Source organism: Myripristis murdjan, chromosome 8, assembly GCF_902150065.1.
Source record: "Myripristis murdjan chromosome 8, fMyrMur1.1, whole genome shotgun sequence".
Taxonomy (NCBI): domain Eukaryota; kingdom Metazoa; phylum Chordata; class Actinopteri; order Holocentriformes; family Holocentridae; genus Myripristis; species Myripristis murdjan.
The window spans coordinates 24075115-24091118 of record NC_043987.1 but is presented as its reverse complement, the minus strand read 5'-3'; the positions used below and the strand labels follow the sequence as shown (position 1 = coordinate 24091118).

The 16004-nt window shown below is 41.9% G+C and overlaps 3 protein-coding genes across 6 annotated transcripts in view; 1 reads left to right on the top strand and 2 right to left on the bottom strand.

The window, feature by feature from the left end:
• The window catches only part of mylk5 (myosin, light chain kinase 5), a 15774-nt gene extending 12430 nt beyond the window's left edge, over positions 1-3344 (bottom strand). For both annotated transcript variants that reach the window (XM_030058745.1, XM_030058746.1), the window contains exon 1: positions 2843-3344. In XM_030058745.1, the coding sequence (XP_029914605.1) occupies positions 2843-3077 (235 nt within the window). In that variant the 5' untranslated portion in view covers positions 3078-3344. The remainder of the gene's footprint in view (positions 1-2842) is intronic.
• The window catches only part of LOC115364264 (tubulin alpha-1B chain-like), a 17925-nt gene extending 6331 nt beyond the window's left edge, over positions 1-11594 (bottom strand). The window contains exons 1-4 of one of the 2 annotated variants that reach the window (XM_030058748.1): positions 11534-11594; positions 9779-10001; positions 9317-9465; positions 7788-9221 (exon numbers count right to left, since the gene is read on the bottom strand). In XM_030058748.1, coding sequence (XP_029914608.1) covers positions 8244-9221; positions 9317-9465; positions 9779-10001; positions 11534-11536 — 1353 coding nt within the window. In that variant the 5' untranslated portion in view covers positions 11537-11594 and the 3' untranslated portion in view covers positions 7788-8243. Of the gene's footprint in view, positions 1-7787; positions 9222-9316; positions 9466-9778; positions 10002-11046; positions 11147-11533 lie in introns of those variants that run through there. The other variant, XM_030058747.1, reaches the window with a different exon arrangement.
• LOC115364266 (tubulin alpha-1B chain-like) lies at positions 11542-16004 on the top strand. 2 transcript variants are annotated; one of them, XM_030058750.1, is made up of 4 exons: positions 11542-11718; positions 13718-13940; positions 14254-14402; positions 14498-16004. In XM_030058750.1, exons 2-4 carry the CDS (start codon positions 13820-13822, stop codon positions 15473-15475), a joined length of 1248 nt encoding a protein of 415 aa, XP_029914610.1. In that variant the 5' UTR covers positions 11542-11718; positions 13718-13819; the 3' UTR covers positions 15476-16004. The 2 variants fall into 2 exon arrangements, with proteins under 2 accessions (XP_029914610.1, XP_029914609.1); XM_030058749.1 differs by lacking the exon at positions 11542-11718 and adding an exon at positions 12884-12944.

Sequence of the window (16004 nt, the reverse complement as noted above, 5' to 3'; positions counted from 1 at the left end):
CCTGAACAGTGAAGTATTATTAATCAACAGCAGGAGCAAATGTGATTAAATTACTAACTTTTTAAAATGATATTTATATTTTACAAAGTGGATGTTTTTTACCACCAACTTTCAGCCAGTATCAACAGTACTGAGTTATCCGCTCCACAGTCACCCTACATGACACCCCACAGTTTGCTGGCAGGCAAGCCACTGGCCTGCTGGTCTTTGACCTGCTAGAATTCACTGATGGTGATTCATCAAGCCATCGTCACTGAGCTGCACATCTTCCAGCACACACACACACACACTCGTGGGTGGATCCTCTCACCTCTCTCACATTGTGACTCTTTGACCTTTTCTCTCTACTAGACTCACACAGAACTAGAAGCAGTAAATATCCCAGTAAAGCAGGTAAGCAATGCTGTTTGCAGTTATGTGAAAAAAATTACCATTCTTGCTTTTGAACCCTTTTCAAAAACTCACAGGATAACGTGAAAAAAAAAAAAAAAACTCAAAAATGCACAGCAATGAAAACAAGACTGTTTTTCTTTTTCTTTCCTGAGAAGTTCACATTTGGGAAATACAAGGTTATCGGATTACTCACAGAAGCCATTACCCCAGTGGTCTGATTGTGTGTACAGTTGTGTACAGATGTGTAGTCTACCAGATGATTTACACTGAAATAAGATAATAAAGCAGATACTTTTCACGTGGATAGCAATTTTATATCTAGCTTTCCAAAGCTTGCAGCCTGTTTTCCATTTGCAAATTGACACCATTTACTTTCACAACTAAAGGAACAGAACCAGTGCAGAATGTCAAAAAAAAAAAAAAAAAAAAAAAAAAAGACAAAAAATGTGGTGCAGTATTTGCTGAAGGTATTCAAACTCCTTGACTTTGGGCACATTTTATTGTCTTAAGTTATTTCAAAATTAATTTTCTCACAATTTTCTGTCTGTGTGTTGCAAATCGCTGTTCTGTTAAACAGAAAACAAAGTGAAGAATTTTATCTCAATGTATGAAATTAAAGTATTACAGAAATTAAATATGCCTAAATATTTAAACATTTTGTTTGAGCTGATTTACCATACTTTACAATTTACCACAATTTACCACACATGCAAAGACTTGAGTGTATATAGACTCTCCATACAAATAGAATATGGAAGATATAGTTTATTTATGAGTGATATTTGAGTTCAGTCTACAGATTAATTCAATTCAATTCAATTTGTATAATGTCAAATCATAACAGATGTTATCTCAAAGTGCTTTACAGGAACCCAACAGAAATCTCCCCCAAGAGCAAGCACAGTGCGACAGAGGCAAGGAAAAAACCCTTTTAACAGAGGCAAAGACCTCGAGCACAACCCAGCTCTGAGTGGGAGGTCATCTGCCTCTACCGGAAGGGTTGTGAGATGGACAGAGAGAGAGAGAGAGAGAGAGAGAAAGACAGAGAGAGAGAGAGAGGTGGAGAGAGCACACTGCAGAACATAGAACGATGCAAGTTTGACATAGGGCTGTATAGATTCAAGAGTCAAGATTGCTTTATTGTCATTTCTGGTGCACATGAAATATCATTCCCCCAGCCTCTGTCAGTACCATAAAAAAGACAACAGCTAGAAAAAAAAAAAAAAAAAAAAGTCAAATCGATTGAAATGACAGAGAACATACTGAACATAAAATAAAACTGGAGCCTGAGCACAGTGTGTTAAAGTGCTACAGAGTGTAGCTGCACAGTATGTAAAAGTGCAATTCAGTCCAGCAGCTCAGTCTTGAAATAGTAATAGCAGCGGTGATAATGGCAGTGAAGACAAAGCTACCAGTGGTTGCGATGACAACAACAACAACAACAACAACAACAACAACAACAACAATAATACTATGGCAATAATACCACTATTACTGATAATAATAATAGTAATAGTAACAACAATGAAAGCAAGAATAGCAATAATGATAATTAATCATGGATGCAGGCTCTTCAGCTCCAGAGGCAGACATACCTGCATAGTTTAAAATCCCTGTCACTTGAACCCTGATCTCATCTTTCTCAGTAAGAAAGACAAAAAACAAGTTTGATAGGAAAACTTTGCTCAGAACTGAAAAAAAAAAAAAAAAAAAAAAAATCTATTGCATCCAAATAACAGAGCAAAAGAAATGTTTAGCAGCTTAATTCGAATGTAGGTTTTTGGCACAAAACAAAGGCAAGGGGTTAATATTCAAAATTTCTGGGTAACCTGAACTTTATACTTTCAAACACATTTCTACGAATTTGGTTTCACTTTGATAGAACAGATTGCTTTGCAAACAAATGCATTTTGAAATTATTTTGAAAACAAAATGTCCAAAAAGCCAAGGGGTCTGGATATTTTTGCAAAGCACCGTGCATGTAATGTCTTGAGATGTTAATATGAAATGAAATTGCCTGGGGGAAAAAAGCACTTAAGCCCTATTAGCAACAAAAGAAATGATCAGAGTTGGCTGACATGGAAGTGAAAGCAAAGCAGTGTAATACACAAAAAAAGCAGGGTGCAACTCAGAACAAACACTTGAACACTGTAAAATTCTGAGTAATATGGTCTCAACTAAAGTAGCCTCTACTTGCACCAGGAAGAAAATGAAAGCAAATGCATGATCACAGTTTGTGGTTGCGGGGCATTCAGATGTGGTAGCCTATTATCAGGGATAAGTGTCCTGTTCTAACTTGTCTATTAACATGCTGACATTTAGTTAACATCTTTCCAACAGAACACACACACACACCCTCAAACTGTATGAATCTCTCTGTATGTCTGTCTTTCTCTCTATCTTGTATATGTGCCTATAGCCCTTCAGTGCACACAAACACAGCCCTTACCTTTATTAGCAGTTTTGTTTGTATCATTAACAGGTCCTGAGGTGCTGGTGGTGCTGGCTGCTGAGCCGCTCCCCCGTGGCTTGATGTGAATCCTGAAAGTTGACACATAGCGCTGTTTGCTGCCATCACCATTCATGTCTGTTTTTAGAACAGCCCCGGTCTCTGGATGCAGCAGCGACAAACAATTTACACAGTCATTTCCCGCGTTGATTATCTGACTTCCTCCCCCTTGCATGCCCCCTCACCACCTCTTTCTGTCACTGCCGCACTGGCCTCTGCCTCTTTCTCTCTTCCTCTCTCTAAAGCTCACTCTCTCTTAGCCACTCTGCACATGGTTCAAGCCCTTATGTCTCACCTCCCCATCTAACTCCACCTCTAGTCACAAATCTCTGTTTGCGTTTTTTTTTTTTTTTTTTTTTACTTTGGCCCTCTGAGGCAAGACAGTCATCTCTCTGTCTCTCTCTAATGTCTCCCTAATGTCAGATCCCCCACCCACCATTCAATCCCTGTCCTAATTATCATTCCTAATAGATACACACACAGAGAGACAAAAAGGGAGAGAGAGAGAGAGAGAGAAGGACGAGAGAGGGAGACTTATCTATTCAACCAGCCAAAGGTCGTTTTGTCTGCTGTTTGTTGAATGTGCTCCTTTTCAACAGTCTCCCTGTTTGCCTGCTAACTTATCAATGCTGTGACTGAACTTTGTGATGCCGGTGACGTCGGCATCACACACGGTCATTTCACACCCCGTGAGCTCGAGCCGTGCTTGTGAACAACAGGCTCGTAAATCCCATGCAGCTTTAAGGCCAAGAGGCAGCCCTGGTAGGCTGCAGTAGATCCCCGCGCAAGGTGGCCGTTGCTGAGGTAACGTCGCCACTCCAACAAATCCACCTGTTGCCTTGGTAACCAGGAGATGTCTCAAGACAGGCTCACTGCTGTTCACAGGACTAACCTGTGCTGCTGAGACCTGTAAACCCAGGTATGGAAAAGTAATCATGATGAGGGAGATGAAGTCACTTGTTAAGGTTTCTGAAAGAGGCAGTAAACTGCACTGGGGCTGCTGAATGCCAGTGAACACAAGAGAGGTTCTCACAGTTTGATTGCCAACTTTACCCTTCTTTTTCACTCGTTTCTGAATATCGTTACACAGCGAAGTCACAACCCCCCTCCCCACCTTATACATCTCTCTCCCAGTCCATTCCCACCCCGGCTTCCCAAATTCCACATCAGTGAGCACACAGAATGACCTTGCTCAAGGTCTTGTTTTTAGTTCCTGTAAGGGAAGAATTCCCAAATCAAACACATTTGCTGTAAGGCTGCACAGACAAAAACACCACTGTGAGGACGTTATTGTAATGTGTGTTTTTGTCAGTATGTATATATCATATTATAGAACATGACCCCTATATGTGATTCCATAATTTTAAGCTCCTCCTGAAAACCTGCATCTATTATTATTATTATTATTATTATCATTAATTGTAGTTATAGTCGTAGTAGTAGCAGTAGTAGTAGTTGGAGGCGGAGGAGGAGGAAGAGTAAAGAGTAGGAGTAGTTTTAGTAGTAGCATTATTAGTATTATTTTTATGATTGCACAGGCCAGATTAATACATTTCATTGCAGCTCCAATATGGCACAAGTAGGGGAATTATATTTCAGTGAATGTGGCTGTGGGAGCGGTCCAGCTCAATCTCTGTTTTAAGTATCACATTATTCTTTTCTGCCACTTCATTGTCCTGAGACAGAGCACACCCAGACACTGACACAGACAGGCTGTGATCCACTGGGATTCACTGTGAAAGCCAGGGAAACTGAGGAAATACAGCAAAATCATTGTCAGATATATTACTCAACGGGCCAGCCTTGACTAATATATCTGTGCCATGTGTATCGTATTTCACAAACTGAGTTTATCGGAGACAGACAGACATCACCACTGCCCCTCTTAAGACCCCCACACTGCTAGCCACAGGCACAAGCAAGCAAAGACAGAATTGTTTGACAAATCAATGAGATAATCTAATCTTTCAACCAAATCACATTTTTACCTTGCCTAACTTGTGCCCAGGAATCTGTGATAACACAGAGTGGAGGATACTGTATGACTCTAATGGTGTAAATGGGTCAGGTTAAAAGACTACTTGTTGAGGCACTCAAAGCCCTCAGGAATTAGCGCTGTTACAAAACAGGAGCTGTACATTTGTACATATACAGTACATGCTGTGCATGTGTTTGCATGTCAAATATGCCATATTACAAAATTTATAATATGACATGACAGTTCCTTGGGCAAAGGAAAGCAGACAAAGAGAAAGTTGGAGCCTCCTGGTGAAAAGCTGCTCATTAGGAGGAAATGGAGTGATAAAGTCACATTCATCCCATGGAGCCTTGGACCACAGGAGCATAATTAATGTAATTTAGGGATGGGGCCATTCACCACAGACAAGTGTCTGGGGCAGGAGGGAGACACACCGACTGACCTGTTACTTTACAGTGTTATGTCTACCTTCCCCCTCATACTTGCAGGTAGCTCTCTCTCTACTCAACCCCTGCACGGCCTGTGATAACACTAAAACCTCCCTATCTTTCCAGAAGCATTCAGTTTGCCTGCAGCTAAACAGGGTAAACACTGGGGGATATGTGGGCAGGAGATACCCAGACTGGTAGGAAGGGCAGGGTGGAGTCACTTGATAGAAGGAATCTCTCTCTGTGGATAAAAATGTCTTTAGCACCTCCAACAGCACATCAATAAAATATTAGTCAATACAAAAAATGTGAAGTTATTAAAAAAAAAAGAAAAAGGAGACATAAACTTACAAAGTTAAAATGATGAGCTGAACTCCTTTGCCAGTGCAACACAGAAGGAAAACATCCAACGGGTGCACATAGTGTTAAAAATTCAAACATTAAATACTGGAAATGCATTAGGTTTGTAGGGAGGAAGATAGTTTTAATTAGTAAAACACATGTCAGAGTACATTTCCCGTCATCTGTTCATGATGAGGAAGTAGCTGCACTTGCCAAGCTGCCATGCAGCTTATTTAAAAGATGTTAAGATGCAAGAAAAAAAAGACTTTAAATGAAGAAGCATGAGTAACTCTTGTCTGTCCTATGGAATTAAATGAATGATAATAAATGAAAATTATAAAAGAAAAGGCACACCTTCTTGATATCAACTTAGAGTGAAACATAATCCATGTTACGTTTTGGTATACTGGTACCTGGGATATATTTAGTAAGAGAAATCAAACAGTTATAACAGTTTTAGCCCGGACTGACATCATATCTCTTATGGATAGCATCTATTTGATACTATCAGGATGCTTGGGTGCCCATCTGATATGGATTGCGATTCTTAATTACTGCGATTCTACAAGGATTTTTGAATTATCCTCTAATTTGCGGTTGTAAAGTTTCATCAGGCTATGATTATTAATCTGACTCTCAGACAAGTGGGAAAACACTTTCTAGGAGCTGACCCAGTGTATGTTTGTATATTTGATGCATGTTATTGTAGTAACATTTTCTTGCCTTCTTTAATGTAATATGACGTTCATCAGATTGTGTACCCTGTTGATCTTGCTGTGATCCGGAGAGACAGTCCAGGGATCTTAGATATCCCAGACATGTGACCATACCCCCTGTAAGGACATGTCATGTAACGTACAGCTTCATATTGGAGACGCTGTGTGGGATTCTATTTATGGTTCCATGTGCTCTCTCTCTGATGCTCCTGCTCTACTGTCTACTGTCCACAATATTGACCAGGAGAAGTTCAGAGCTGTGGAAAAGGTCAGAGGAGAGAAAGTCCTGCCAGGTTTCTTCAGCATCACCTCCTGAACCCATTATTTGCTTTACTCTAAAACTAATCATAGAGGCCCATAAGTGTATGATATTAGTACTTCACTTTGTGTGGTATTGTGCAGAAATGCTACTAATTTGCTTAGTTTACATACATAGCATTTGTTATGTCATCTACTGACCTCTATGGAAATATAGAATTTTAGGGAATGATTTTATACATAGATGGATTTTTGTGTCATTAACAGTATTTAGAATAACAGAAATATGTTGGTTTGGACTTCAAATGACAAACAAGGAACAGGTGGCTCGGGGTTACAAGGCTGCTCTCTAGTGGTTAATCAGGGAAGAACAAGACTCCTCTGGCTGCAGAGAGCCACGACTAGATTCAGAGTCAGCCTCTCACCTTCAGCCATACTCTCACTGACTCAACTCACTGTCACTTAACATAATCCACATTATCAATTGGATGTCTCTGCCTTCTGAGCATAAACACATCTAAATGTTGTAAAGAGTCCTCTTTATATGCTGTGGACTAGCCAACACAACCTCCTGCGTACAGCAAGTTTCATACAAACAGAACCGACTGAAAATTATACAAATGTACAGCAACATCAGGAGTCCCCTGTTTTATTTTTACCTGCAGAATTTCTTTTCACTGGAATAAAATTTAAATAAAGGTTTTCATCTCCTGTGACTTATCTGCACTAAATTTAATAAGGACTATAAATTACAGCTGGATGATTTCAATAATGATAACCAATAACAGCAGTTATTTTGTTGACAACCCTGAAATAAATCAAACAGAATTTCATAGCTTCTGCCCTTTGGTCTTTGTTTTGACAGATGAATTTGACTTGTGATTGATATTTCTTGGTTTAAGAGTCTGGTTGGAGTCTGGTAATTACAAAGCTAAGCTTAACTTAATCACTGGAAATCATAGAGCCTGATCAATGTGATTCATAATTTGGCAATAACATTAGAAGAATGACAGCAGGTAGAAAACTTGAAAATGGCAGCATAGAGCCTCTCTGAAGATGAACTGGTCAGGGGGTCAAACACAGCAGCTAAGATGAAGATGCTTAAAAACATTTTACTGAATTCACTGCATTAAATGAGCAAAAGCAAAACTGGAATAACAAACACAACATATGACAACAAGGACAACATTTCAACATTACATGTCTTATCTGCCAACAAAACCAGCAACACAAACCATCATGTGGTGCGATTATATGGAAAGATTTAGTGATGTTTTACACAACTGGCTCGCAAATGTCTACTCTAAGGTCCTTAAAGTTTCAGACCTGACAAACCTGACTAAAGGAGATCAATTTCAGAAAAACATCTTAAAGAAGCAATTACAGGGATGAAATAATAAACCCATCACAACATTTCAGCATTAAACTGCTTCTCTGCAAACTCTAAACAAAAACCATTGCAACACTGTGGAATGTTTATTTTTTGTTGTTGTTTTAACAGAACTGGCCTGTAACTTCCTTCTCTAAGGTCAGCTGAGTCAAAAAGCTTCTGACCTGTCATGAACATGTGAAACAGCAAAAGCTGACAATTTGGGGAGGGGGAGGGGGCACAATCATCTTTAATACTCCTCTCCCTCTTCTCCCTCTCCTTCCACACCATCAGCACCCACCTCTTCATAATCTTTCTCTAAAGCAGCCATGTCTTCCCTGGCCTCAGAAAACTCGCCCTCCTCCATACCCTCACCTACGTACCAGTGCACAAAGGCACGCTTGGCATACATCAGGTCAAACTTGTGGTCAAGACGAGCCCAGGCCTCTGCAATAGCAGTGGTGTTGCTCAACATGCACACAGCCCTCTGGACTTTGGCCAGATCTCCACCAGGTACCACGGTGGGCGGCTGGTAGTTAATGCCCACTTTGAAGCCAGTGGGGCACCAGTCCACAAACTGGATGGTGCGCTTGGTTTTAATCGTAGCAATGGCCGCATTAACATCTTTGGGCACAACATCCCCACGATACAATAAACAGCAGGCCATGTATTTGCCATGGCGGGGGTCGCATTTCACCATCTGATTTGCCGGCTCAAAGCAGGCGTTGGTGATGTCGGCCACTGACAGCTGCTCATGGTAAGCTTTCTCAGCAGAGATCACAGGAGCGTAGGTCGCCAAAGGGAAGTGGATGCGGGGGTAGGGCACCAAGTTGGTCTGGAACTCAGTCAGGTCCACATTCAGTGCGCCGTCGAAGCGGAGGGAGGCCGTGATGGAGGACACGATCTGACTCATCAGCCTGTTGAGGTTGGTGTAAGTCGGACGTTCAATATCCAGGTTTCTGCGGCAAATGTCATAGATGGCCTCGTTGTCGACCATGAAAGAGCAGTCAGAGTGCTCGAGGGTCGTGTGCGTGCAAAGGATGGAGTTGTACGGTTCCACTACAGCCGTGGATACCTGGGGAGCGGGGTACACAGAGAACTCCAGCTTGGACTTCTTGCCGTAGTCAACAGACAGACGCTCCATCAGCAAGGAGGTAAAACCGGAGCCGGTGCCACCGCCAAAGCTGTGGAAGACCAGGAATCCCTGCAGACCGGTGCACTGGTCAGCCTGGACAGGGACAAGAAAACCTCCATTAAAGGCACTCATCAACATCAAACACACTGCACTCACAAGACATCCTGTCATCGGTGCGAGACACACACCAGCTTACGTATCCTGTCCAGAACCAAGTCGATGATCTCTTTGCCAATAGTGTAATGGCCACGAGCGTAGTTGTTGGCTGCATCTTCCTTCCCAGTGATCAGCTGCTCGGGGTGGAAGAGCTGGCGGTAGGTTCCGGTCCGGACCTCATCTATACAAACACACCACCGTTAAGGGAAGTCTGACCACTTTACACATACATGGCTTGACCTGACACTTACAGCTCATCTCAGTGCTCTTTGGGGATTGGGTCAATATTTCAGATCTGTGGATCATATTAGACTTAGGCTTAATTTCACACTTGTCACAATGGAATGTAAGCAATTTCTGTAAAACACTCAAAAGAACTAGACCAAATCAAGTCCAAGTTAACAGAACCATAAGACAGGTTTGGCTTTCATTTTGGGGCAGTCACATTTGGGTCAGTTATGTGTGTATCACAAGAATCAGCTAACGGCTCGTACCAATGACAGTCGGCTCCAAGTCCACAAACACCGCTCTGGGTACATGCTTGCCGGCTCCAGTCTCACTGAAGAAAGTGTTGAAGGAGTCGTCTCCTCCTCCGATGGTTTTGTCACTGGGCATCTGTCCATCTGGCTGGATGCCATGTTCCAGACAGTACAGCTCCCAGCATGCATTGCCAATCTGGACCCCAGCCTGGCCCACGTGGATGGAGATGCACTCACGCTGAAAGAGCAAAAGGTGCAAAGTTTTTCCAAGTGTTCTCGCTAACAATAAATACATTTATCATCTAAACAATGCATGATTCGTATACCCATTTTACTGCACATTTTACATGACAAGAGATAAAACTTTTCACTCAAGCCACAATAAAAATCACAAAAAAAAAAAAAGAATTTCACACATATATGAATGTTATCAATGCAATGCTTTACTGAAGCTTAAAATCTTGTATGTAATGTAATCATTTGAAAATTTTGGCTATTGGTATCCATATTTTGTTGTTTTATTGATATTTATTTTATATGCAACTTTGAATTTATTTACTATTTGTATTTAGGTGAGATAACCTATAACTCTGTAGGGAGCTTTTACCTCACCTGCACAATCTGTTTTTGTCTTTTTTTTTTTTTTTTTTTTTTTTTGCTTTCGTTGCTGTTTCATTACTGTGCAAAAAAAAAAAAAAAAAAAAAAAAAAAATCCGTCTTTCCACGTTTTTTTCAACTTGGGTTTGAAAATGGAAGGCCAAGACGCTACAACTGGCGGAAACAGATAATTCAGCAAGTTTTTTCTTTTCTTTTTCTTTCTTTCTTTTTTTTTTTTTTTTGGTTAAATCCCCTGCATTTATTAACATCTCACCCAAACAATAATACAAAATGGCACAATCTTTCTTCGCTTACAAGGATATAAGCTAGCCTAAATGTTCCTGGTTTTAGCTAACGGCAATTTAACCGATAGCCCTTTAGCTAGACAGCAATTTATAGTGTAGCCTCACTGCCCGGTCCTAAGGCCTGTATAAGCCTCTCAAATCACTTCAAGAAATCCATCTGATTAAAGCTGAGAGTTTGAAACACAGACATTAAAGTCTGGTTAACCTCTTTGGATCGCAGCTTGTTCACCTTCAGTGGCTGACCGGGGTTTGTGCTCAGCTTCATCATCGTCAACATCACCAATAGCTCACTCTGTTTACCTAATCATCATTACAAGCTGCTTTTCCAATCTCAACATTTAGGAGACACCTTACCAGCTGCTCCTTGGCTTGGATACCTACCATTTTTATTGTGATTTGTCACTTGGGAGAGGAAACCTGGAGCAAAGTATTTCTGTCAGAGATGGAAGGCTAGCGGCTAACCGTCAGAGCGCGAGCTCCGTTTAAAAATCGCAGAGGGAGACGGGTTGCCAGATTAGATCGACAGTAGCTTGCAGTTACTGTTATATCAAACACATAAACTCCATTTGTGGTGAAGAAGCTTATGATAAGGAAAAAAAAGTCTTCATTTTAACTATTCAAAACCAACAAATAACAAACTAACTAACTATCTACTTAACTAACAAACTAACAAAATCTCAGGTGTATCAAGAGTTTCTCAACAGTCACTTCAAAAACCGAAATCCTAGCTAGGAGATTCTTCACTTCCAAAGGTTCAATTTGCCGCAAAAAAAAAAAAAAAAAACCTCAACGATCACAACTGTTTACATTTGTCGATGATATTTTGTGGTTGTTTTAAAGCTCTAAGCTGGTGATTGAACCCACTTACCATTTTAAATGTGGAAGTTTAAGAGAAAACGGAGCCTCTCACTGTTGAAGACGAACCGCCGTTAGACGTTGAAACCTCGAGCTCCTCAGTGGCAGGGTGGAGTCAGGTTGCCAGATCCGACTCCCGGACCGGTTTCTGCGCAGCACAGCACTAAACGAAAAAGACAGACATACAGCTATGCACAGGTGAGAAAATCCATCAACCTACCAGGCTTCTTACCTCAAACAAGTTTACCAGAGATAATAAATGTAGTGATGATATTTTTCATCACATCATAATAATCATGAAAACGAAACAGTGCTTTTTTAATGTCCATCTAATTAAGCTTCTTGTCTCCTGTGTTGTTCAAATGGGTAGCAAGCTGATCTGCATTGCCTATGTATTAAACCGTAGCCGGATTGCCTGAAATGAACTGTGTACATACACTACTCACAAAAAGTTAGGGATATTTGGCTTTTGGGTGAAATTTATTGAAAATATAAAAAGTTCATGCTACAGTGATATTATATCATGAAAGTAGGGCATTTAAGTAGAAGCATACACTGGTGATTTCCTCATCTCAAACAATTTCTTGAAACAAAAGCCAACAACAGTGGTGGATATACCACAACAAAAAATGTCAGTGTCAATAACTTGTCATGTGCCCTTGAGCATCAACTACAGCTTGACAACGACGTCTCATGCTGTTCACAAGTCGACTTATTGTCTGCTGAGGCATGGCATCCCACTCTTCTTGAAGGGCGGCCCTCAGGACATTGAGGTTCTGGGGTACAGAGCTCCAGCCTCCACACGGCGACTCAGCTGATCCCATAGGTTTTCTATGGGATTCAGGTCTGAGAAAGTGCAGGCCACTCCATTTGAGGTACCCCAGTCTCCAGCAGCCATTCCCTAATGATACGACCTCGATAAGCTGGAGCATCAAACACCTGATGTGAATTTTGCCGTTAAACTCCTTGTTAGAGAACAGCAACTTGTGCAAAAAGTACTGAAACATTGAACACATTGGACATGTGCATTCAAAAGTTTACAGAAGGTCACATTAAGTTCACCTGTAAAGGTTATAATGCATTTTAGCTTCATCCTGAAATTTCACCCAAAAGCCGAATATCTCTAACTTTTTGTGAGTAGTGTATATAACCAGAGGCTGGAGGGGAAAAAAGCCCAACTGCTGTGGGTATTTCGTAGGACAACAGTATTTGCATTATGTGCTTGTGTTTTCTTCTAGAAATTACAATGATCGGTTTTGTATTGGATTGTGCTTGAAACTGTCGATCTGATCTGGCAACCCGTCTGCCTCTGCGATATTTTAAACGGAGCTCGCGCTCTGACGGTTAGCCGCTAGCCTTCCATCTCTGACAGAAATACTTTGCTCCAGGCTTCCTCTCTCAAGTGACAAATCACAATAAAAATGGTAGGTATCCAAGCCAAGGAGCAGCTGGTAAGGTGTCTCCTAAATGTTGAGATTGGAAAAGCAGCTTGTAATGATGATTAGGTAAACAGAGTGAGCTATTGGTGATGTTGATGATGATGAAGCTGAGCACAAACCCCGGTCAGCCACTGAAGGTGAACAAGCTGCGATCCAAAGAGGTTAACCAGACATTAAAATGACATCTGCAATGTGTTTCAAACTCTCAGCTTTAATCAGATGGATTTCTTAAAGTGATTTGAGAGGCTTTTACAGGCACCAGGACCAGGCAGTGAGGCTACACTATAAATTGCTGCCTAACTAAAAGGCCATTGGTTAAGACACCGTTAGCTAAAACCAGGAACATTTTAGCTAGCTTATATCCTTGTAAGCTACGAAAGATTGTGCCATTTTCTATTATTGGTTGGGCAAGATGTTAATATATGCAGGAGAATTTAAAAAAAAAAAAAAAAAAAAAAAAAAACTGAATTCTCTGTTTCCCGCCAAATGTGGTGTCTTGGCCAAGTTGAAGAAAACGTGGAAAGACGGATTACATCATTTGAAGATTTTAAGCTTCAGTAAATTATAGCAATGATAAAATTCATAGATGTGTGAAATTCTTTTTTTTTTGTGATTTTTATTGTGGTGTGAGTGAAAAGTTTTATCTTGTCGTGTAAACTGTGCAGTAAAATGGGTATCAAACATGCACTGATCAGATGATAAACTTATTTATTGTTAGTGAGAACACTTGGAAAATTTTGCACCTTTTGCTCTTTCAGCGTGAGTGCATCTCCATCCACGTGGGCCAGGCTGGGGTCCAGATTGGCAATGCATGCTGGGAGCTGTACTGTCTGGAACATGGCATCCAGCCAGATGGACAGATGCCCAGTGACAAAACCATCGGAGGAGGAGACGACTCCTTCAACACTTTCTTCAGTGAGACTGGAGCTGGCAAGCATGTACCCAGAGCGGTGTTTGTGGACTTGGAGCCGACTGTCATTGGTACGAGCCGTTAGCTGATTCTTGTGATACACACATAACTGACCCAAATGTGACTGCCCCAAAATGAAAGCCAAACCTGTCTTATGGTTCTGTTAACTTGGACTTGATTTGGTCCAGTTCTTTTGAGTGTTTTACAGAAATTGCTTACATTCCATTGTGACAAGTGTGAAATTAAGCCTAAGTCTAATATGATCCACAGATCTGAAATATTGACCCAATCCCCAAAGAGCACTGAGATGAGCTGTAAGTGTCAGGTCAAGCCATGTATGTGTAAAGTGGTCAGACTTCCCTTAACGGTGGTGTGTTTGTATAGATGAGGTCCGGACAGGAACCTACCGCCAGCTCTTCCACCCCGAGCAGCTGATCACTGGGAAGGAAGATGCAGCCAACAACTACGCTCGTGGCCATTACACTATTGGCAAAGAGATCATCGACTTGGTTCTGGACAGGATACGTAAGCTGGTGTGTGTTTCGCACCTATGACGGGATGTCTCGCGAGTGCAGTGTGTTTGATGTTGATGAGTGCTTTTAATGGAGGTTTTCCTGTCCCTGTCCAGACTGACCAGTGCACCGGTCTGCAGGGATTCCTGGTCTTCCACAGCTTTGGCGGTGGCACCGGCTCCGGTTTTACCTCCTTGCTGATGGAGCGTCTGTCTGTTGACTACGGCAAGAAGTCCAAGCTGGAGTTCTCCGTGTACCCCGCTCCCCAGGTGTCCACGGCCGTAGTGGAACCGTACAACTCCATCCTTTGCACGCACACGACCCTGGAGCACTCTGACTGCTCTTTCATGGTTGACAACGAGGCCATCTATGACATCTGCCGCAGAAACCTGGATATCGAACGTCCGACTTACACCAACCTCAACAGGCTGATGAGTCAGATCGTGTCCTCCATCACAGCCTCCCTCCGCTTCGACGGTGCACTGAATGTGGACCTGACTGAGTTCCAGACCAACTTGGTGCCCTACCCCCGCATCCACTTCCCTCTGGCGACCTACGCTCCTGTGATCTCTGCTGAGAAAGCTTACCATGAGCAGCTGTCAGTGGCCGACATCACCAACGCCTGCTTTGAACCAGCAAATCAGATGGTGAAATGCGACCCCCGCCATGGCAAATACATGGCCTGCTGTTTACTGTATCGTGGGGATGTTGTGCCCAAAGATGTTAATGCGGCCATTGCTACGATTAAAACCAAGCGCACCATCCAGTTTGTGGACTGGTGCCCCACTGGCTTCAAAGTGGGCATTAACTACCAGCCGCCCACCGTGGTACCTGGTGGAGATCTAGCCAAAGTCCAGAGGGCTGTGTGCATGTTGAGCAACACCACTGCTATTGCAGAGGCCTGGGCTCGTCTCGACCACAAGTTTGACCTGATGTATGCCAAGCGTGCCTTTGTGCACTGGTATGTAGGTGAGGGTATGGAGGAGGGCGAGTTCTCTGAGGCCAGGGAAGACATGGCTGCTTTAGAGAAAGATTATGAAGAGGTGGGTGCTGATGGTGTGGAAGGAGAGGGAGAAGAGGGAGAGGAGTATTAAAGATGATTGTGACCCCTCCCCTTCCCCAAATTGTCAGCTTTTGCTGTTTCACATGTTCATGACAGGTCAGAACCTTTTTGACTCAGCTGACATTAGAGAAGGAAGTTGCAGGCCAGTTCTGTTAAAACAACAACAAAAAATAAACATTCCACAGTGTTGCAGCGGTTTTTGGTTAGAGTTTGCAGAGAAGCAGTTTAATGCTGAAATGTTGTGATGGGTTTATTATTTCATCCCTGTAATTGCTTCTTTAAGATGTTTTTCTGAAACTGATCTCCTTTAATCAGGTTTGTCAGGTCTGAAACTTTAAGGACCTTAAAGTAGACATTTGCGAGCCAGTTGTGTAAAACATCGCTAAATCTTTCCATATAATCGCACCACATGTTGGTTTGTGTTGCTGGTTTTGTTGGCAGATAAGACATGTAATGTTGAAATGTTGTCCTTGTTGTCATATGTTGTGTTTGTTATTGCAGTTTTGCTTGACGTCTTGGACCAGCTTGCTTATTTAATGCAGTGAATTCAATAAAATGTT

What these genes read in the sequence shown, in the direction of transcription:
- LOC115364266 (XM_030058749.1), top strand. An exon ending in CTTGGAGCCGACTGTCATTG is followed by an intron (nt 13,941 to 14,253) that starts GTACGAGCCGTT and finishes GTGTTTGTATAG; the next exon opens with ATGAGGTCCGGACAGGAACC. An exon ending in TGGACAGGATACGTAAGCTG is followed by an intron (nt 14,403 to 14,497) that starts GTGTGTGTTTCG and finishes GTCCCTGTCCAG; the next exon opens with ACTGACCAGTGCACCGGTCT.